The 23741-nt window shown below is 37.5% G+C and overlaps 1 protein-coding gene across 4 annotated transcripts in view; it reads right to left on the reverse strand.

The window, feature by feature from the left end:
* Nucleotides 1-392: 392 nt before the first annotated feature.
* The window catches only part of LOC131693347 (dynein regulatory complex protein 1 homolog), a 252565-nt gene continuing 229216 nt past the window's right edge, over nucleotides 393-23741 (reverse strand). For 3 of the 4 annotated variants that reach the window (XM_058981096.1, XM_058981098.1, XM_058981097.1), the window contains exons 9-10: nucleotides 577-724; nucleotides 401-525 (exon numbers count right to left, since the gene is read on the reverse strand). In XM_058981096.1, the coding sequence (XP_058837079.1) occupies nucleotides 415-525; nucleotides 577-724 (259 nt within the window). In that variant the 3' untranslated portion in view covers nucleotides 401-414. Of the gene's footprint in view, nucleotides 526-576; nucleotides 725-23741 lie in introns of all 4 variants that reach the window. The other variant, XM_058981095.1, reaches the window with a different exon arrangement.

Genomic DNA, 23741 nt, shown 5'->3' on the forward strand with positions numbered 1-23741 from the left:
TTGAATGTCGTTAAAACGTAAAAAAGAAAATTTGACTAACATAGTCGAAATAAAAAAAGGAAAAAAAATGCCAAACAAGAAAAATCAATTTATGTTTTACCATGTTTCTATAACTATTTAAAATGTTGCGTATCAAACAAAGTATTAGTAGCAAGCATTGAACAGTTTCCACTAGATTTGTGAAAAACAATTAGTTGAACAAGTAGAATGTAATTAAGGTTCAAAGTGTACGTAACTGTCCGGTTTCTAAAATATTGAAATGTCACCCGTTATGGCGAAGAAAGACGTCAAAATGTATACCAAGGATACATGAAATTCATTCATTAACGGAGTAAACTACTTTCAGAATCAAGCATTCAGGTCAAATATCCGCAAATAAGTGTTTATTACATGTCTTACAAATGTTCATCGTTTTCACAAAAATTTCTCCGGAATAGACATTTTGTGAAGCAAGTGCTGGAGTTCCATATTTTGTTTCTTCAAAAACTCACACTCTTCATCTAAGGCTTTGCGCTCCTTTAATACCTAAAACTCTATACTGTTACAATGTGATAAAATTTATATCTGTTTCCTTACCTGCAAATAATGAGTTAAGTTATCCTCCATAATATCCCAAACCTTTACTCTGTTAGAAGAAAATATATTTTTGAACGATTCCCAATACTCTTTAACATCTTTGGTAGATAACTTTCTTGATAAATAAGTATAATTTGAAGGGCCTGGCCTAAAAGAATGCAAATATATGAATAGCTATACATTAAGCTGTCAGAAAATATACAATCAATGTACGAATAGTCATGATGATCAACCCTTGAATGAAAGATAGGTAAATTTGAAAAACTTAAAGAACAATTCAATTATCTAAAAACCGATTTAATGAGACATCTTTCACACATATCACTGTTTGATCATAAATTAGTTTGCAGAACTCGTTCGAAATATGCACCCATCAAAGGTCGATGAACAGCGTTTCGAGTCCTGCAGCAATTAAACCTCGAATAAGCTGATTATATTATAGAAATCAATAAAATACAAATGAAATTAAAATCATATTAATGCAAAAAGAAGAAAAAAGTTATCAGTTTCATAAAATGTGAAAAAGGATCATTATAAAACAAATTAAAGACATAAAAAATCAAATTAGTTCAGCTTATTAATTGTAAAATTAGACTATATAGGGGTCGTTCCACGTGATGTGGTAAAAAAGGCAAACTTGAAATCGACCCTCACGAATTTGAACCAAATTTCGAGGAATTGTTCATCTAGGGCCAATATATAAAAACCCAAATTTTCGTGTCAATCGAACCACCCCTCGGACTATGGGAGCACCCCTTGTTTTGACAAATTGTCAAAACCCATCTTCAATTAACTGGATTTTTATATAGAAAAGTATATCGAAATCAAGAAAAATTAGTAGTATTTTTTCTTGGTTTTGAAATTCTTCTCAATATAAAAAATCAGGTAACAATTTTTCTATTGCGATTAGAACTATGTTCACCTGTTAAAACATGTTAAGATATGTCTAAGGAACAACATTTGATGATATGTGGGCATGTAGGGCCTATTGAATCAGAGTGTAAGTGACCTTACTACGGAAACATAGCAACAACACGATTTTTGATTGGAGACACCTCTAAATAATGTCCAAATTAAGTCATTTTTGGCGAAACTTCTTAAATTCACACGTAGAACAAAAATCTGGGCTGACCCATGCATATCTCAAAATTTTTTTAAATTGTGGAGAGGTGTAATGTACATTGTCTGCTTCTTGAAATCATTATATGAAATTATTGACCTGTATTCAATGCGGAAAACTCGGTAATAAAATTGTTTTGCTGAATATCAGGAATCAGAATATATTGGCTCAAATGGCACGTTCCCCGTACATAGTCGGGGATTTGCGCCTTGCCGTGTGTTTTCATCATTTCCTGAGCGGAAGGAAAGGACAAGGAGGTGTGGGGAAGTAGAATTGGAAGGGTGGGAAAAATAACAGCACAAAACAAAAATAAACAACAGGTAAGTTAAACTCACAAGTAGTTCAACTTGCCTGCGAATAAGCCTAAAGCTCTTTACCACATTGGATAAGAAACTTTAGTATGTCTCTGAGTTTCAGTCGACCAAACATGGTTTCGTCTATATAAGGACGGCTGAAGACTCGAAATCGCATTTGCGCTACCGCTGGACAGTTGCATATCAGATAATATGAGGTTCCGTAGTCGGATTCACAAAGATCACATGAAAAAGACTCAGCGCGCTGAATAGTTGCCATGTGATAATTGAGTTTGCAGTGGCCGGTTAAAGCCCTGGTCAGCATGCCGCAGTGGAGCTTCGAAAAATGTAAGAGATTTTTCGAAACCACTGAGCATGGTTGTTCTAGAAACGCCTTTGTTTGGCGACATGTTTGTAGATTTCTCCAATAATTGCGGTACTCGGACGAAGCCCAGGACCGTATTTTTTCCCTTATCCAACTTTTCGAAATTGGCAGCGCGGGCTCAGGACCAACGAAGTCAATCGCTGAACCTGCCCTGGTCAATTCGTCAGCCCATTCATTTCCAGTAATACCGCAATGTCCGGGCACCCAGACAAGGTAGATAGTGTTGACAATGCTTAGTTCTTCGATTTGGGTTCGGCACGCGATCACTAGCTTGGACCGGGATTTGTCTGAGCTAAGGGCCTTGATTGCAGCCTGACTATCGGAGCAGAAGTTTATAACTCTGCCGGACAAACTCAGTTGAAGGGCCGATTGCACCCCGCACATAATCGCAAAGATTTCTGCTTGGAATACAGTACAGTATCTACCTAGTGAGTGAGATTGTTCCAATCTCATTTCACGACAGTAGACACCAGCACCAGCACGTCCCTCCATCAGAGAACCGTCAGTGTAACAAACCACTTGCGTTTGTTGTTGTGTTTCCATAAAGCCAGACAACCACTCCTCTCGAGAGGGAATCTTCACATGGAATGTCCTGTAAGGAAAACTACAAGTGAGTGCAATATCGCTGGGAGCAAGAATATCTTCACCCCATGTAACCATTTGTGACCACAATCGTGTATAACTGGTAGCAAGATCAACATGATTACTGTTCCAAAGCCCAGTAACCTGCTGTCTGTATGCACATGATAGTGCTTCTTGTTTTAAGTGTATGTGTAATGGTTTGATATTTAGAAGTGCCTCAAGAGCAGCAGTCGGAGTCGTGGTGAAAGCACCAGTCAACGCCATTAGCGCCATTCTTTGCAGATGGTTTAGCTTTGACTGGACTGTCACCACCTCTCCCCTCTGTCACCACACAAGGCATCCGTATGACAGTATTGGACGTACAATTGTCGTGTAAATCCAATAGATGTATTTAGGTTTGAGACCCCAGGTCTTTCCAAAAGTTCGTCTGCACTGCCCGAAGACCATGCACGCTTTCTTGACTCTGAACTCAATGTGAGCAGATCAATTCAGTTTGGAATCCAATATGACTCCAACGTATTTGACTTGATCTGCACACAGTAGCTCAGAATCAAAGAACTGCAAGGGACGAACCCCGGTTGTTATTCGCTTCTTCGTGAAAAGAACCATTGAAGTTTTGCTTGGGTTAACTGATAGTTTAACTTGTCGACACCACTGTTCGACAGCTCTTAATGCCTGTTGCATTAAGTCAAAGATTGTTCCGATGCAAAATCCAGTAATTAGTATTTGGTAATCGTCAGCAAACCCGTAGGTTGGAAATCCAAGCTCATTGAGTTTCTTCAACAAGCCGTCAGCTACTAAGTTCCATAACAAAGGTGACAGAACGCCGCCCTGAGGACAACCGCAAATACTCAACTTCCGTATCTCAGCCTGTCGCAGTGACGAGCAAAGTATGCGGTTACTAAGCATTGCGTTTATCCAACCTGAGATACATGCAGGTATCCCATGACCGCGCGTCGCTTCCAGAATAGACTGAAAGGACACATTGTCAAAAGCACCCTCAATATCTAGGAATACACCCAAGCTAGATTGCTTGAGCGAGAAGGCTTTATCAATGTTGTAAACAACATCGTGAAGCAGAGTGATCGTGGATTTCCCACACTGATATGCATGTTGCATTTTGTGCAGTGGATATTCAACTAAACTAACGTTCCTGATGTGATGATCGATTATCCGTTCTAAAGCTTGCAGAAGAAAAGAACTTAAGCTGATAGGCCTAAAACTCTTGGCTTCTTCGTAGCTTGAGCGCCCCCCTTTGGGAATAAATCTAACAGTTATTTCTCGCCATGCTTTCGGGATATACCCGGTAGCAAGACTGGAAAGCAAAATCTTTTTCAAGACATGTTTAAGAATATCAAATCCCTTTTGCTGTAGCACGAGAAGTATTCCATATTTTCCGGGTGATTTGTATGGAGCAAAGCTGTCAACTGCCCACTTGACCGATTCAGTGGAAACCAATGTGCGTGCTAACGCCCACGAGTCCGAATCACCAGAATGAGATCTGTGAACATTGTTCAACTCCGGATCGATACAACCTGGAAAGTGTGTGTCGAAGAGACAATTAAGAACATCTTTTTCGTCCGTCACATAAACACCATCTCTGGTTTTTAAGGAGTTCATCTGAAAATCATTCGATTTGGAGAGAATTTTATTTAATCTGCTAGCCTCGTTCAGACTAGAGACATTAGTGCATAGGCTTTGCCAGCCAGTCCGTTCTGCAGATCTAAGACATTTCTTATATGCACTACGAGCTGGCCTGAAAGCCCTGGAGTCATCACGCTGACGCCGGTTCCAAGCTCTTCTCATAACTTTCTTCATTCTTTCAAGCTCAGCCCTCCACCAAGGGGTTCCCCTAGTCGATTTAACAGTACGAAGTGGACAAGCTTCTTCGTAGGATGCTAATATGAATGAGTTTGTCGTATCCACGACGTCATCTAAGTCGTCTAGTTGACTAATTGTTGGAAAATATCCATGAAATTTAGTCGCCAAATTTTCCAAAAAGAGGTCTCAGTTTGTAGATTTAGGATTACGATATGTCACCACATTGAAGGTGACATCAAAATGATCGAAAAATATATATTTATGATCGGATAGAGACGGTTCAGTTTCATTTGGAACCAGCCAATTTCCCAGTTCATGCAAAATTCTATCAGAGCAAAGTGTTATGTCTTCCTCCCTCCCAGACCTCGCAAAAGTTGGTCGGTTTCCCACATTCAGAATATGGAGATTGGTACTACTTATGTACTCCATCAGTTCAGAGCCTCTCAGATTGATGTCTGAGCTGCCCCAAATGATGTGATGAGCATTCGCATCACTGCCGATAATGAGCGGAAGCCCATTTCTGCTACAAAATGATACAACACTTTTGAAATCATCAGAAGGAGATGATTCGTTATGCGGTAGGTATGCTGAACAATATATATATTTTTTGTCTACGTTACCGACAGTCAGTGTAACTGTGACAACACAGATATCGCGAGTTGTGAGCTCCGATATGAGACACGCGTCAATAACCTTATTTGCAAGAATGCAAGCACGAGGCAATTCACGTGGGTTAGTCATGCCTGTCTTATTGTAAGCAATGAAGGCAGTGTTAAGTAACTTTCCAAAATAAAAGTTTCCTTTATGAAAATACGGTTCTTGAACCAATGATATGGAAGCTTTACCTTCCTGCATGAGTCGAGATAAATTCATAGTTGCTGTACGTTTATGTTGGAGATTGATTTGTGCTATTCTAACCATTTTTAATTAGAGAACTATACATTTCATCTCCAACACAAATTGCACAACAACTAGGGGACACCAAGCGAGTTGGGATGTTAACGCATTTAGCGAGCCATATCAGATTTAAATGGGACATGATCATTTGATTCCCACGATTTGCGAAGAAAATAATGGTCCACTGTGTCAGAGATTCGCATAACACAGTAAGGGCAAAACCCAAAATACTCCGTGCGCGACTGGCATATTATAGACCCTCCAGTCATTAAGTCCTCGGCACGGAACTACACCTTGACTTAGGGTCTCCTACTTTCAGTCGTCTCCCACGACATGGGAGCAGGACTCCAGTGGCTCAATTCTAGGCCGGATACCACACGGCCTCTGGGCAGGTTCATCTGTACACATCGAAATTTGATAATCGAAACTCTACAAAACTTCACCGAACTACCATCAGCCGAGAGTCTCAGCAAACCCCCAGCCAACAAAAATTCGGCAAAATTAAGTGGATCATTGGTGAAAAAATCGGTGTGTAGAGTGAACGTTCCGCTGCGTAATGCAGCATACTGGGGAGTTCGCCCAACTCTTCCCAGGCTCCGTTCGCCATTGAGAATGTTTTAAACCCCCTCAACAATTTTACCCATAGCACGGGTCGCATGACACTATGGAATTGGGGTTCCCTGTTTGGTAGATTTTTACCACTGAAACAGGTAGTCCGTAGTGTAATTCTTAGCCGGTTGAAACAACCACTACCGACACTACACGGCTTATCTAGGCTGTTCGGTGAAAGAAGCTGACATTGAAGAACAGCTTCCATATTTAGATGGGCGAACAGCCGCAGAAGGAAGGAAGGATAACGGGAGGAGAGGGAAACTTCTTAAATTCACACGTAGAACAAAAATCTGGGCTGACCCACGTATATCTCAAAACTTTTTTAAAATGTGGAGAGGTCTAATGTACATTGTTTGCTTCTTGATATCATTATATGAAATTATTGACCTGTATTCAATGCGGAAAACTCGGTAATAAAATTGTTTTGCTGAATATACCAACGAACGGGATCCCCAGGAAAATTTCGCTGAGCCCGGTGAATCGAACAATGCGTAAAATTTAGCCATTTGAAAGAGATGCAAGCAGAATTTTAAGAATATGATCATCGTGGTTATGTCCCGGACATTACCCGCCCCTAGTTTTGCGCTAAGCGAGTTCATTTCTGCACGCAAGGAAAAAGATTCCGATGGTCGTTTGGAGAGATTTTTACATTGATATTTCAAAGCAGGGAAATATGAAATTTGTTCATTTCGTGAATGAATATCTCAACGTGCTTAGAATCCAGCGCATCCCCTATCAACGCAGACGCCAACAACAAAGGTTCTTTTCAGACCCACCATAATTATTATAAAGAATAACTTGAAACATTCCCACATATTTCATTGAGTATCATTCGATTTGAATTACAAGTCAAACGAGTAGTCACGACACTCCGGTTATGTCCTAGACATTACCCACCCATCTTTTTTTTATTAACGACTTATAGTGAGTCAATCTTTTTCCTTTTTTATATTGTAACGACATATAATTAGCAAGGGACTGGAAGGTGAAGTATTTTTCAAATATTAAGAGCCATAGTATTCAAGGGAGAGCAAGGATTTGAAGTAAGAAAGTTTAGAAAAGCGTGGAGTAGGGTCAATGAACAGGCTTAGAGTTCCCCGGCTACTTAACTCTTTGTCTTCTGCAACGCAGGAGTCAGGATCTTTTGGCAATAAATGCGAATCACCTGAGTCTGCAGCATGTTAAGTCACGGAAATATAATTTGAAACTAACTCATTCAATGAGTTTCATCGTCGCACAATGCTTAGGGTGGAAGTTTTCCGTGACTTAACTTTTTGTCGGCTCCGACAGCATAAGTCATTAAATTGACTTTACGCTTGTTCGGACATGCCGCAGACTCAGGTGATTCGCATTTAATGCCAAAAGACCCTGACTCCTGCGTTGCAGAAGACAAAGAGTTAAGTAGCCGGGAAACTCTAAGCTTGTTCATTGACCCTACTCCACGCTTTTCTAAACTTTCTTACTTCAAATCCTTGCTCTCCCTTGAGTACTATGGCTCTTAATATTTGAAAAATACTTCACCTTCCAGTCCCTTGCTAATTATATGTCGTTACAATATAAAAAATAAAAGACACTTTTAATTTCAATATAATTTGAGCGCATCCTGAGATATACCGTTTTGAAGGGAAAAACTCTCATTTTCTCATATAAAAATCCATGTTTATTGGCCAAAATTGAGAAAATCTTTAAACGGTCATAAAAATCGACCCTGATCTGCTAGAAGCAAACCAAAAACGTAGTTTTTCATCATTTCTCGTCTACTTAACGATAAATTATATCTGAACTCAAAATACTCAAGTTGGTTTTTTATTTTTGTGCGCTTGTGGTTTTATATGGGAAATTGCGATTTTTTGCATCAAACAGTATCTCAGAATGCGCTCAAATTATATTGAAATTATAAGTGTTTTTATGTAAAAATGTCTGAGGAGCACAATGGAATTAAATTTTTTTAATATATATATATATATATATATATATATATATATATATATATATATATATATATATATATATATATATATATATATATATATATATATATATATATATATATATACATATATATATATATATATATATATATATATATATATATATATATATATATATATATATATATATATATATATATATATATATATATATATATATATATATATATATATATATATATATATATATATATATATATATATATATATATATATATATATATATATATATATATATTGAGAGAAAAATTAGCTTTCAATATTTAACTGAAAAAATCGCTTAGTTGACAGCACTGCCGCCAAAAATTTATATTTTGGTGTAGTCAGATAAAATATTTGTCCCGCAATCGACCCATACGATGAGCTTAGAAGTGCTGACGGGCGTCCTTCCGCTAAAAATTGATTTTGGGACCTCCCTTATCGATTGCTCATTTGGCTTGTCGAGCTTAATTATCAGACCCAATTCATGTCCTTGTACTTCGATTACATGGTACAGAATATCAATTCATCTTCGTATAACGTTGGCCGTGCTCATTTATTAAATACTTCTGTTCCAACTGTATTTTTCGACACATCCATGAAGGATTTGTGAAATCCCGGATCACATTCGCCCACAAGTGGTCCCAAATATTTTCTATAATAAATACCATAAAGTTGACTGCTGCAAAATGTTCTACACTGACGGATCAATTCTCGACGGGTCCACAGGTCATTCAAACTCAATGATCCTGCTTCAATTTACGTCGCAGAATCAGCTGCCATGCAGTATACTCTCGGGATCATTGACACTCTGCCCTCAGACCATTACTTCATCGTTTCGGACAGTCTCAGCTCCATTGAGACCATCAGTGCGACGAAGCCTGGAAAGCACTCATAACATTTCCTGGGGAATATACGGGAATATCTGAGTGCTTTAACTGAAAAATCTTACCAGATTACCTTGGTTTGGGTCCCGTTACATTGTTCTATTGCGGGCAATCAGAAGGCGGACTCTTTATCCAAGGTGGGCGCATTAGAAGGCGACACTTACGAAAGACCAATTTGCTTCAATGAATTTTTCAGTATCTCTCGTCAGAGGACGCTCGATAGTCACCTGAGTCTGCAGCATGTTAAGTCACGGAAATATAATTTGAAACTAACTCATTCAATGAGTTTCATCGTCGCACAATGCTTAGGGTGGAAGTTTTCCGTGACTTAACTTTTTGTCGGCTCCGACAGCATAAGTCATTAAATTGACTTTACGCTTGTTCGGACATGCCGCAGACTCAGGTGATTCGCATTTAATGCCAAAAGACCCTGACTCCTGCGTTGCAGAAGACAAAGAGTTAAGTAGCCGGGAAACTCTAAGCTTGTTCATTGACCCTACTCCACGCTTATTCTAAACTTTCTTACTTCAAATCCTTGCTCTCCCTTGAGTACTATGGCTCTTAATATTTGAAAAATACTTCACCTTCCAGTCCCTTGCTAATTATATGTCGTTACAATATAAAAAATAAAAGACACTTTTAATTTCAATATAATTTGAGCGCATCCTGAGATATACCGTTTTGAAGGGAAAAACTCTCATTTTCTCATATAAAAATCCATGTTTATTGGCCAAATTGAGAAAATCTTTAAACGGTCATAAAAATCGACCCTGATCTGCTAGAAGCAAACCAAAACGTAGTTTTTCATCATTTCTCGTCTACTTAACGATAAATTATATCTGAACTCAAAATACTCAAGTTGGTTTTTTATTTTTGTGCGCTTGTGGTTTTATATGGGAAATTGCGATTTTTTGCATCAAACAGTATCTCAGAATGCGCTCAAATTATATTGAAATTATAAGTGTTTTTATGTAAAAATGTCTGAGGAGCACAATGGAATTAAATTTTTTTAATATATATATATATATATATATATATATATATATATATATATATATATATTATATATATATATATATATATATTATATATATATATATATATATATATATATATATATATACATATATATATATATATATATATATATATATATATATATATATATATATATATATATATATATATATATATATTATATATATATATATATATATTATATATATATATATATATATATATATATTATATATATATATATATATATATATATATATATATATATATATATATATATATATATTTATATATATTATATATATATATTATATATATATATATATATATATATATATATATATATATATATATTATATATATATATATATATATATATATATATATATATATATATATATATATATATAATATATATATTATATATATATATATATATATATATATATATATATATATATATATATATATATATATATATATATATATATATATATATATATATATATATATATATATATATATATATATATATATATATATTTGTCCCGCAATCGACCCATACGATGAGCTTAGAAGTGCTGACGGGCGTCCTTCCGCTAAAAATTGATTTTGGGACCTCCCTTATCGATTGCTCATTTGGCTTGTCGAGCTTAATTATCAGACCCAATTCATGTCCTTGTACTTCGATTACATGGTACAGAATATCAATTCATCTTCGTATAACGTTGGCCGTGCTCATTTATTAAATACTTCTGTTCCAACTGTATTTTTCGACACATCCATGAAGGATTTGTGAAATCCCGGATCACATTCGCCCACAAGTGGTCCCAAATATTTTCTATAATAAATACCATAAAGTTGACTGCTGCAAAATGTTCTACACTGACGGATCAATTCTCGACGGGTCCACAGGTCCATTCAAACTCAATGATCCTGCTTCAATTTACGTCGCAGAATCAGCTGCCATGCAGTATACTCTCGGGATCATTGACACTCTGCCCTCAGACCATTACTTCATCGTTTCGGACAGTCTCAGCTCCATTGAGACCATCAGTGCGACGAAGCCTGGAAAGCACTCATAACATTTCCTGGGGAATATACGGAATATCTGAGTGCTTTAACTGAAAAATCTTACCAGATTACCTTGGTTTGGGTCCCGTTACATTGTTCTATTGGCGGGCAATCAGAAGGCGGACTCTTTATCCAGGTGGGCGCATTAGAAGGCGACACTTACGAAAGACCAATTTGCTTCAATGAATTTTTCAGTATCTCTCGTCAGAGGACGCTCGATAGTTGGCAGACTTCATGGAGCAATGGCATCTGGAACGGTAGCTACATTCCATTATTCCGAAGGTATCAACGAATACTGGTTTAAGGGCTTGAATGTGAACCGGGACTTTATTCGTACGTTGTCAAGGCTCATGTCGAACCATTAAACATTTGATGCGCATCTCTGTCGTATAGGACTTGCTGAAAGTAATCATTGTATTTGTGAGAACGGCTATCACTACAATGAGCATGTTGTTTGGCTGTGCGTAGAGTACTGTGTTGCCAGGTCCCAACTAATAGATTCCCTTCGGGCCCGAGGTAGATCACCCTATGTGCCAGTCCGGGACGTCCTGGCGAGCCGTGATTTCAATTTTCTTATCTATATCTTTTTGAAACCAATTGATGTCCAAGTTAATACATTTTTCCTCTCCTTAATTCACAGTAGAACCTCATCAACCTCTCCCTGTATCTACAATACGGCATTGCTTCACGAGTCTACGATGCATACCCTTCTTGATAACCGTCCATCCAGATGATATAGAGAACATCATGACAGCATCGGAGTGCCAAAAATTATTGGCCTTGTTAAGCTACCGCATTTGGGCCTAAATAAACGTGTTTAAGGGGGAGATGAGGGTTCCAGCGTAAAAAAACAGTTTTTTGTCACATTTTGTTAGAAAGATGGATGAAGCGAATCAATCGGAACTTTTGTACATTATACTACATCATTTCAATAATATTCTGTAATTTTTTCATGCAAAAATATCTACTAGCGACTCGGTGACGAAGCTTTTTGTGGAACGTCTCTGGAAAAACACGATTTACGATGTTCACTGCCATTCAAAAACTACTTGATCGATTTATTTCAAATTATGCGTACACATTCTACGTAAAAAATACCTAACCCCCACGTTGAGTTTTTGGGATAACTTTTCAATTAAGGGGGCTTTTTACTCATAAAATGGCGAAATTATTCTTGATAAACAGCGATTCCGCCATTTTATTAGTATAGAACACCCTTAATTGAAAAATTATCTCAAAAACTCAACTTAGAGGTTAGGCATTTTTTACATTTTTTACATAGAATCGTTCCTTACCGAAAAATATTAGATACATAATGTTTCAAAGGTACGAACATTCCACTAAGACCTCCGTTCGCGTGTATATTAGATACATATATTTTTATTTCGTCATTAGGGTGTCGCTTTCCACGTTAGACGGGTTCAAAAAATTGTGATTTTTCAAAAGTTGATTTTTTTTTAAATTCATAACTTTTGAACCACTGAACCGATTTTCATGGGTTATAGGTCAAATGAAAGGTATTTAAGTGTAGTTTAAAGAAAAAAATCGCTAGTTTCAAAAAATATTGAGTTTTTTACGAACAAAATATGCATTAAATGGTTTTTCTACGCCATACTTTTATATTTTTATTTGAAAGATAATTCAATTCTACACAACATCTCCAAACATATTTTTGAACCAGATCTAGAGATTTCGGAGATATATTTTTTTGAAAATAGAAAATCTATGTATGCACCCCACATGGAAACGATGTAACCGCATGATAGTTCACCATACACTTCCAGCGAGTCACAGCAGCTGTGAATAAAGAAATCTATGATTTACTTACAAGCTGGGTGCAACATTCGTTTCAACGTGGGGGTTGTCCATTAACCACGTAGAAAAAAATTCTGACATTGCAGACCCTCGTGTTCAAAATATTTTTACCGGGCGTCATCTTTGGTTAGAAATTCCACTTCAATAAACATCCAGGTGATTTTAAAAGGGTCATATAGCTGGAAAATCTTATTTTAATATCAGGATAAGTATTTTTGAAGATAGAATACGCCTCCTGCAAGTTACACAAAACTAATCTTCTCTGTATGTAAATTTTGCCTTCTTCGTTGTTAAATATTAAATAATCCCTTTTCACTGCACAGACGCGGCTTACATCGTCACTATTATAAAAATTCGTAACACTTGTTATCGTTTCTCTTCCTGTTGCCGCAGAGCTTAAACTCTTCAGGCACCACCATTATTCCTTTCTCTTGCTGCAAAGCTTTTGCTTTGTTGGCCGTATATTGAGAAACATTGAACATTGCTAAAATGGAACGAATCCGGAAGGTCCTGCAATGGCGGTCAATATTTCGAAAGACTCTGAAAAAAGGTTTCAAAGAACAAGAGTTCGTGTTAGTAGTTTGAAGAAAAGAATTGAAATTTTAAAAAACAATCATATCATATTTTCGATAATATACCTGGAACAGCGATTCTCGATGGTCCTGCAACGGCTTCTGCGGTCTCGGGATCATTTGGTTCAGCTCTTGACTGTTCCATAAAGAGCTGTGTGTCTTCGGATCTTCGGTCCGTGAAAGAGCGGACGTAAAAGACTCGATGCATGAATGAGAGCTGATCGGGTCATCGGTTAAGAAAGAGCGAGAAGAACATGGAACCGATACATGGTATAGCTTTGCTAAAACAAAATGAGTTGAAGAGCTGTTCAGAAGAATCGGTTCACTTCAATGAACTGAACGGTTCGGAGCCGCTCACTAAAAAGAGCTGGTTTGCACATCTATACAGCTAATTGTAGCAACGAAAACAAATGAAGGAGCTGCTCTCATCTATTTTCATCTTTCTTTCATTGCACAATCGTACAATTTATTGGTGAGTTTTCTGATACGCGTACTCAACATCCAAATACCACAAACTGAACACGAACCTACGAGCTAGTGATGTAGTACCAGCAAAAGCAAAATTTACCTATTTCTTCAACTTGCTTGCGACAAAAGCTATTGAAATAAACCCGAAATACAGGTAAAAAAGCGTTAGCCCGGTAAAAATATTTTGAACGCGATGGGAGGGCAGGATCTGTACTGTCTGAATGTTTTTCTACATGGTTAATGGACAGCCCCCAGGTTGAAACGAATGTTGCACCCAGCTTGTAAGTAAATCATAGATTTCTTTATTCACAGCTGCTGTGACTCACTGGAAGTGTATGGTGAACTACTGTATGGTTGCGGGTTCATCGTTTCCATGTATGTGGGGTGTATACAAAGATTTTTTATTTTCAAAAAATTATATTTCCGGAACCTCTAGATCTGGTTCAAAAATATGTTTGGAGATGTTGTGATGACTACCAGGTAGTTTTTGGGTAGGTAGGGAATTTTTACCTAGGAGATAGTTTTTGGGTAGGTAGGGAATTTTTACCTGTATGAAAGAAACCCAATAGCTTTTGTCGAAAGCAAGTTGAAGAAATAGGAAAATTTTGCTTTTGCTGGTACTACATCACTAGCTCGTAGGTTCGAATATATTACATAAAACCAGGAATGTTTTGAAAGAAATTAGCAGTTAGAAAACAGAGTTTCCTATAACAACAGTTCAATTGAAGAATCTCTTAAAATGACACGTGGTATTTGGATGATGTGTACGGGTATCAAAAAACTCACCAATAAATTGAACGATTGTGCAATGAAAAAAAAGATGAAAATAGATGAGAGCAGCTCCTTCATTTGTTTTCGTTGCTACAATAAACTATATGAACCAAATGATCCCGAGACCGAAGAAGCCGTTGCAGGACCATCGAGCATCGCTGTTCTAGGTATATTATCGAAAATATGACATGATTGCTTTTTAAATTTCAATTCTTTTCTTCAAACTACTAACACGAACTCTTGTTCTTTGAAAACTTTTTTCAGAGTCCTTCAAAACTTTGACCGCCATTGCGCGAGCTTCCGGATTCGTTCCATTTTCCTACCAAGGTAAATAATAAAAAAGAAATCATTTGTATGATTTTTTCTGATAATCAATCTATCATATGTATTTACAGAATCGTTAGAAGCACCCAGTTCTGAAACGATCGTTACCACTTACAACGCACCTTTGTCGGACGGTAATGAGATTCTTACACAACTTAAGGAGAAATATAAAGAAACAAGAGACAGCAATAAGCGATACAGGATTATAACCACACTTCCCAAAAGTTGGACTACATATATAATTATGCAGGAGTTCAATGTTTCTCAATATATGGCCAACAAGGCAAAATCATTGCAGCAAGAGAAAGGAATAAAGGTGATGGCTGAAAAGAGTTTAAGCTCTGCGGCAATAGGAAGAGAAACGCTAACATGTGTTACGAATTTTTATAATAGTGACGATGTAAGCCGCGTCTGTGCAGGGAAAAGGGATTATTTAATATTTAACAACGAAGAAGGCAAAATTTACATACATAGAAGATTAGCAGGGCCGTCGATAACCGCGTCGGGCCCCAAGGCTTGTATTACTGCCGGGCCCTTTTAAACCTAAGCTCTCTAGTTCAGTATGTAAGTCCGTGGTTTCTATTAGTCTCCGGTTGACTCATATTGCCACGTCCACAGCAAGCGTGCCAGATATGTTAATTTCGATAGCTTCTTATTCCGTGGTATCCAAATCGGGTAAAATTACCATAGCTACGAGTTTTTCAATTTGTGGGTAGTCATGAGTCAGGAATCAGTGCCATCTAGCTCAAATGGTACGTTCCCTATGTTAATCGGAGATTTGTGCCTTGCCATGAATCGTCTTTTCATGATTTCCCTGATGGGAAGGATTGGGGAAGTGGTAAGGTTAGGGGTAAGGAATATACCCAAAAGACCACGAAGCATTATTTAATGGCTTTAGACATGTTCTATATTCGCACACTAAACATATTCTTTACGGCTTCATAGTTCTATAGAGATCATTAAAGCACACTTAGTGATGAAAAAGGCGAATCAGTGTGCCAGAATAGAGCTTGTTCAGAAGCCCCTTAATGGCAGTCAGCAATGTTAACATAGAGCCGTGTTTTAAAAAAAACTCTTCCCTTCTTTATCGACACAAGAAAAGAAAAAGTTAACTTTCAATAACGTACCCACCCTTCCTCTCTTCTTTCGTTTGACATGACGACTGTTTAAATTGACGCTTTAGTGCCTATAGACATGGGATTCAATCCGCAGTCGAAAACCTCGTCTCAATTTGGTATACGCGTTTGATCACTGATCTGTGAGAAGATTTGCATGTATACTTGGTTTAATTTTAAGTTTATTGCATCATCATTTATTAAATGAAGGCATACGAGTTTCGGTAACTATTAGAACGCATACGTATATTTCGACGGCGCCGATGATTGAGTGGTATGCGTGACCGCCACTCCTTCTACTTGGCCTGGGTTCAATCCCAGCCAATGTAATTGAGATTTTTCTGAGGTGAAAAAATCTCTGGTCACGTCTTCCTTCAGAAGGGAAGTAAAGCCGCTGGTCTCCGGTCCATGAGTTAATGGATCGATATCTAGTCCAGATAGTGAAGAGTGACCTCTCTGGCGTCGATAACGAAGAAGTAGAATACAACTTCTATACTTACTAACAAATATCCTCCTCCCGTGATACTTGCGGAGTGCGCAGTAGTATATACGGCATCTAGAAAAACAAGTATCGGACTAATATCCCTTTCCTTTCGCGATCTACGGTCGGGCCTGGCCGGCGTCAGTATTGATCAATAAACACTTTAGAATTTCCAGAAGTTGCACATTGAAAGATGTTTCGGTACTCCTCGGAGGCCTTTACTTTCTACAACAGCGTCGCCGTTTGCTGCTAGCAGCAACAAACTGTGTTTAATTAAACAAAGTGTTTATTCGTTTCCGTAAGCATATGGCTTGGAAAGCGCGAGTGCAACAAAATATCAGCTTAGCTTAAGGCTGTAGCTGGTGATGTAACCCAGGAAATTAAGTTCCCTGGTGCACCACTTGGAAAAATTTGCCAGGGTTGATGCTGGCCGAAAACTATGGGCGCTGCAGCAGCCAGGGATGGTAGCACAAGCTCAAGCTCAAGCAATTGGAACGCATACATATATTTGTTATTGTTCGATGTCTCAAAGATAAGATTCTCTATTAGCACTTAGAGTTTTCTATAAAAGTTTCATAGTATTTATTTTCAAAAGCTTTTTAGTCTGTGTTCTGTATGTCGATATAGTGCCAGATTTAATGCTTTACATTTTAGATGCATTGAAGCATTACAAATACTTTTATACGGCTAACTTATAGCTTATGTAGAGTTTTATATTAGAGCTTATGGTTACTTGGGTAACAATTAAAACAGAGCATTCTGCACCCCGGAAGGATGTTGAACGATCTGCAGGTGATACAATAGTTGGAATAATACTTCCAACCCCCGGATGGATTTAGAATTTTTATTTTAACAGTGAGCGGATATATTCCGTTTTCTGCTTGATTGATGGTCTGGAACATAATCAGCACGCTAAGTCTAACATGGTGAAATTGTAGTGTGTAAACATTGGCTATCTTTAGCTACTTTTAACAACAGATCTTAAGGAACGTCTCGAAAAGTAAACAGGAATACAGTTTGACTACAATAGGCCACTTTCTGCTTGTAACCGTCACTCATTTTTTTCGACATAGTGAGTTAGAACACGATATTTTGCTTCTACTGTGCAGACAGAACGACACACGGATTGATTTATTTGCTGGTAGCAATGGAGCAGTTTTTAACTTTTGTTGTAAGCAAAATGAGAAGGTAGTAAAAGTTCGAAATTCTCGTTTAAAATTATGAAATCAAAAAGGTTTTTATTTTACATAAGTATATCTCACATTGAATTAAAAAAAATCGTTTCTGATCGTAGATTTGATACAGGTTTATTTAATAAATAACGTGATATGTCTAACTTAGGAGCCGGTTTTGATATGCTGTGAGAATATGTAGGACCCGACAGAAATATAGACACAGAACGCAGTAATAAGACGCAATAACTTAAACAACAGCGAGCACAGTGGGCAACCGAGTACTGCTGCTGTTGGATGAACTGAACTGATTTGATTTCTTTATTTCGCACATTATAATTAGGTTCTTATAGACACGCGTCTTTGGCGAGGCTCAAAATCACCGTTCTATCTCAACACAATGCACTTTTAGAAGAAAAATTCCTTGAACGTGCTATAAAACTACAAAAATACAAAAATTATCCATTTTAATCACCGGTTAATTAAGGTCAGTCTACCTTCTCATCTCGCCCAGAGTAGAAACTAAAAATCGTTCCGCTATAGACACACAGCAAAAACGGATGCAGACGAACTGTTTTGCTATTGGTTTTTGGAAATGTCCTGTAAGACTAGCGACTCGGGAAGTGAAACAATTACGAAATGTGCAGATTGTGCTCAATCTAAAAGAAGTTAACACCCTGCAAATGCACCATATCAAACATTAAGAAGCACAGTCGTTTGTTTTGCGGAACAACGTGCAGAACACCAACGAAAGCTGCCACTTTAACAACATCATCTCCGCAGGGCTCTAGATGTGCTTACAAGAATTTTCTCCACACGCTCCTGACATCGTGATTAACAAATTTATGTGAAGATACGGAGAAGTGGCGTCCATAAGAACTGTAACTTCGCATTTTCCCGGGTGTCCCTAACGTTGTTATTGTGGTGAGAATACTTTCATACAAACCAACTTTTTCATAAGCAACCATTTCATGCGGATCAACCGAAAATGGGACGTTTCATCAGACAATACTGGTTATGCAACCATGGTAGATTCCTATGCGCGAATTCTACAAAAAAAAACACTGCACAATGAGCAGCTTAGAAAAGCCCACCTACTATAACCGTAAACAGCCCACCGTTATCTTATACCAAACCACAAACGGCTTCAAAATCAATATCTACAGATCTGACAAAAACAAATATTCACTCAGCAGCAATCACGCCCAGTGTCTCCAAGTCAACAACGGCAAAGAAGCGAACGTGGAAGAGGACGGATACGTTTGTCCGTGCCCTCGCATTTCTGTTTGACGCTTTCTTCGAAGATACTTTGCATTGACTTCTCAATATTTTGCAGTGTATTCTATTTTGTACACAAAGTAGACAACTCCTTTGAGAACGTTTGTTTTAACAACTGCCAACTATCAAAGAAAGTTTTCATTTTTTTACGCTTTCATCATATAAAATTTTAATAAGGTTAATGATTACAAAGAAATTACTATTGCTATTTTTATTGCTCTTCTATGAATACCGGACGTGTTCGCCTATCTTCCGAGAAAAAACGCGAGCCCCCAACTACGACCCGGGCCCCAGGGCAATTGCCCTGACTGCCTCCCCCTCTCATCGGGCCTGAAGATTAGTTTTGTGTAACTTGCAGGAGGCGTATTCTATCTTCAAAAATACTTATCCTGATATTAAAATAAGATTTTCCATGTTCGCTATATGACCCTTTTAAAACCACCTGGATGTTTATTGAAGTGGAATTTCTAACCAAAGATGACGCCCGGTAAAAATATTTTGAGCACGAGGGTCTGCAATGTCAGAATTTTTTTCTACGTGGTTAATGGACAACCCCCAGGTTGAAACGAATGTTGCACCCAGCTTGTAAGTAAATCATAGATTTCTTTATTCACAGCTGCTGTGACTCGCTGGAAGTATATGGTGAACTATCATGCGGTTACATCGTTTCCATGTATGTGGGGTGTATACATAGATTTTTTATTTTCAAAAAAATATATCTCCGAAACCTCTAGATCTGGTTCAAAAATATGTTTGGAGATGTTGTGTAGAATTGAATTATCTTTCAAATAAAAATATAAAAGTATGGCGTAGAAAAACCATTTAATGCATATTTTGTTCGTATAAAACTCAATATTTTTTGAAATTAGCGATTTTTCTTTAAACTACACTTAAATACCTTTCATTTAACCTATAACCCATGAAAATCGGTTCAGTGGATCAAAAGTTGAAAAATCATGATTTTTTTAACCCGTCTAACGTGGAAAGCGACACCCTATGACGAAATAAAAAATATGTATCTAATATACACGCGAACGGAGGTCTTAGTGGAATGTTCGTACCTTTGAAACATTATGTATCTAATATTTTTCGGTAAGGAACGATTCTATGTAAAAATGTAAAAAATGCCTAACCTCTAAGTTGAGTTTTTGAGATAGTTTTTCAATTAAGGGGGTTTTGTACTAATAAAATGGCGGAATCGCTGTTTATCAAGAATAATTTCGCCATTTTATGAGTAAAAAGCCCCCTTAATTGAAAAATTATCCCAAAAACTCAACGTGGGGGTTAGGTATTTTTTACGTAGAATGTGTACGCATAATTTGAAATAAACCGATCAAGTAGTTTTTGAATGGCAGACACCGTAAATCGTGTTTTTCCAGAGACGTTCCACAAAAAGCTTCGTCACCGAGTCGCTAGTAGATATTTTTGCATGAAAAAATTACAGAATATTATTGAAATGATGTAGTATAATGTACAAAAGTTCCTATTGATTCGCTTCATCCATCTTTCTAACAAAATGTGACAAAAAACTGTTTTTTTACGCTGGAACCCTCATCTCCCCCTTAAACACGTTTATTTAGGCCCAAATGCGGTAGCTTAACTAGGCCAATAATTTTTGGCACTCCGATGCTGTCATGATGTTCTCTATATCATCTGCATGTGTGGTATGTCATGATGTTCTGGATGGACGGTTATCAAGAAGGGTATGCATCGTAGACTCGTGAAGTAATGTCATATTGTAGATACAGGGAGAGGCTGATGAGGTTCTACTGTGAATTCTCCTTAATTCACAGTAGAACCTCATCAGCCAATGGAAAATGTATTAACTTGGACATCAATTGGTTTCAAAAAGATATAGATAAGAAAATTGAAATCACGGCTCGCCAGGACGTCCCGGACTGGCACATAGGGTGATCTACCTCGGGCCCGAAGGGAATCTATTAGTTGGGACCTGGCAACACAGAACTCTACGCACAGCCAAACAACATGCTCGTTGTCGTGATAGCCGTTCTCACAAATACAATGATTACTTTCAGCAAGTCCTATACGACAGAAATGCGCATCAAATGTGTAATGGTTGGACATGAGCCTTGACAACGTACGAATAAAGTCCCGGTTCACATCCAAGCCCTTAAACCAAGCATTCGTTGATACCTTCGGAATAATGGAATGTAGCCACCGTACCAGATGCCCATTGCTCCATGAAGTCTGCCAACTATCGAGCGTCCTCTGATGAGAGATACTAAAAAATTCATTGAAGCAAATTGGTCTTTCGTAAGTGTCGCCTTCTAATGCGCCCACCTTGGATAAAGAGTCCGCCTTCTGATTGCCCGCAATAGAACAATGTGACGGGACCCAAACCAAGGTAATCTGGTAAGATTTTTCAGATAAAGCACTCAGATATTCCCGTATATTCCCCAGGAAATGTTATGAGTGCTTTCCAGGCTTCGTCGCACTGATGGTCTCAATGGAGCTGAGACTGTCCGAAACGATGAAGTAATGGTCTGAGGGCAGCGTGTCAATGATCCCGAGAGTATACTGCATGACAGCTGATTCTGCGACGTAAATTGAAGCAGGATCATTGAGTTTGAATGAGGCATCAAGATTTTCGTTGAAGATACCGAAGCCTGTGGACCCGTCGAGAATTGATCCGTCAGTGTAGAACATTTTGCAGCAGTCAACTTTATGAATTTTAAAAGTTATGAATTTAAAAAAAAATCAACTTTTGAAAAATGATTTTTTGAACTCGTCTAACGTGGAAAGGGACACCCAAATGACGAAATAAAAAATATGTATCTAATATTTTCGGTAAGGAACGATTATACCAAATATTATTATTCTGAGGGATTGTATAACTTTTTTTCATGGAATTGTTGTAATTGTATATATATATATACATATATATATATATATATATATATATATATATATATATATATATATATATATATATATATATATATATATATATATATATATATATATATATATATATATATATATATATATATATATATATATATATATATATATATATATATATATATATATATATATATATATATATATATATATATATATATATATAGCTCTTACAAACATATAGACAAAAACTACCCTTAATTAAGTTACTTAAACTTAACCGTTACACAAGGTTTCGAAAGAAAAATATTTTTAAAATATTGAAGAAAACATGTTCCTAGAAATGGTAGTACCCCCTTAAGATAAGTGTAGGTGCTAGCCGATTTATAGTTATAATCAATCACAAAAAACATCAACGAGAGATAAAAAATACTTTTGTTCACCATTTTTCAGTTTGTGGCCCATGTGTGGCGTCTCACCCGCACATCTCTCCCGCAATGACCTTTTTTTAAAAATGCTCTTGAATTTTTTTTTTTCAGGACAAAAACCATTTCACAGTATTTTAGAAACTTGTTGCAATTGATAAAAATGATTTCATCGAATATTGAATGGTTTACTTTGATGCAGGATCGATTTTTAGAAATTTGCGGCATCTCTCCCCAATTTACCCTACGGGTGTTTTAGGGTGTAGCACGCCGCAAAGTCGTTCGTGGACGACTGGCGATCTACTCCTAACGGGAACGTAATTCAAACAGGGGACCACCGTACCACACTCGATTGTTAAGCGGAGGGCTTATGCGCCACCTCTAATGAGGACCCCGCGGCAATGTTGAATTACCCGGTATGAGACCTGACCTCAGGTAGGTTCAGTTCGTTCCTTGGAAAATGTCGAAAATGTTCCAGCAGTCCCTAAAATTCACCCACAGAAGACTTACAGCATTTCACTTCACTCAGGAGAGCACAACACCTGAAACTACCCTAACCGAAACGGTACTGAAGCTTTCCGTATGAGTTTTCGGTTATCATCACTGGAAGTTACCTGTTACTCACACGAGAGGTCGACACCGTCAGGGAACCGGTTCACTGACGGCGCGGCCCCTTCTGGTCGTTGGAGGACGGTTAACCAGGATCTTTGCGCAGGAGAACTCGACGGAAGATGCAGCTTCGCTTGGACGAGTGGATTCTTTCTGTTGGGTTTTTCTTCTAGCAAACGAAACTTGGCTATCACTGTCTGTTTTACTTAATTAACCAAGCACTCGACTACCGCGATTATTGAAAAGAAAAAAACACTTCCGAAACGTTTTCGAGACTCCAGGCAAATGAACGAGTAACTTGTTGCCCTTAGATAGGAAACCTTGAAAGACGGTTTTACCGGAAACAAGTCAGCCGAACGATCCTGATAGCCTCGACCATTGTAATTCTCCCGAGTAAAATGTATCTCGCTTACGCAGGCTTCATCAGATCTTGCTTTCGCATCTTCCCATCAAATCAAAGGACACGAAGTAAAGATGACCTTTGGGCCTAGATCCGAATGCTTATTCTCGCGATAAGAGAATTACTCTTCTAGCCTCGCGGATCGCAGTGCGTTATGGAATTTCTGTTGGTTGCATACGTTACAGGCGAAGTTTAATTAACCTTCTTTCTTGGTC

This window comes from Topomyia yanbarensis, chromosome 3 (genome assembly GCF_030247195.1).
Source record: "Topomyia yanbarensis strain Yona2022 chromosome 3, ASM3024719v1, whole genome shotgun sequence".
In the NCBI taxonomy this organism is placed as follows: Eukaryota; Metazoa; Arthropoda; class Insecta; order Diptera; family Culicidae; genus Topomyia; species Topomyia yanbarensis.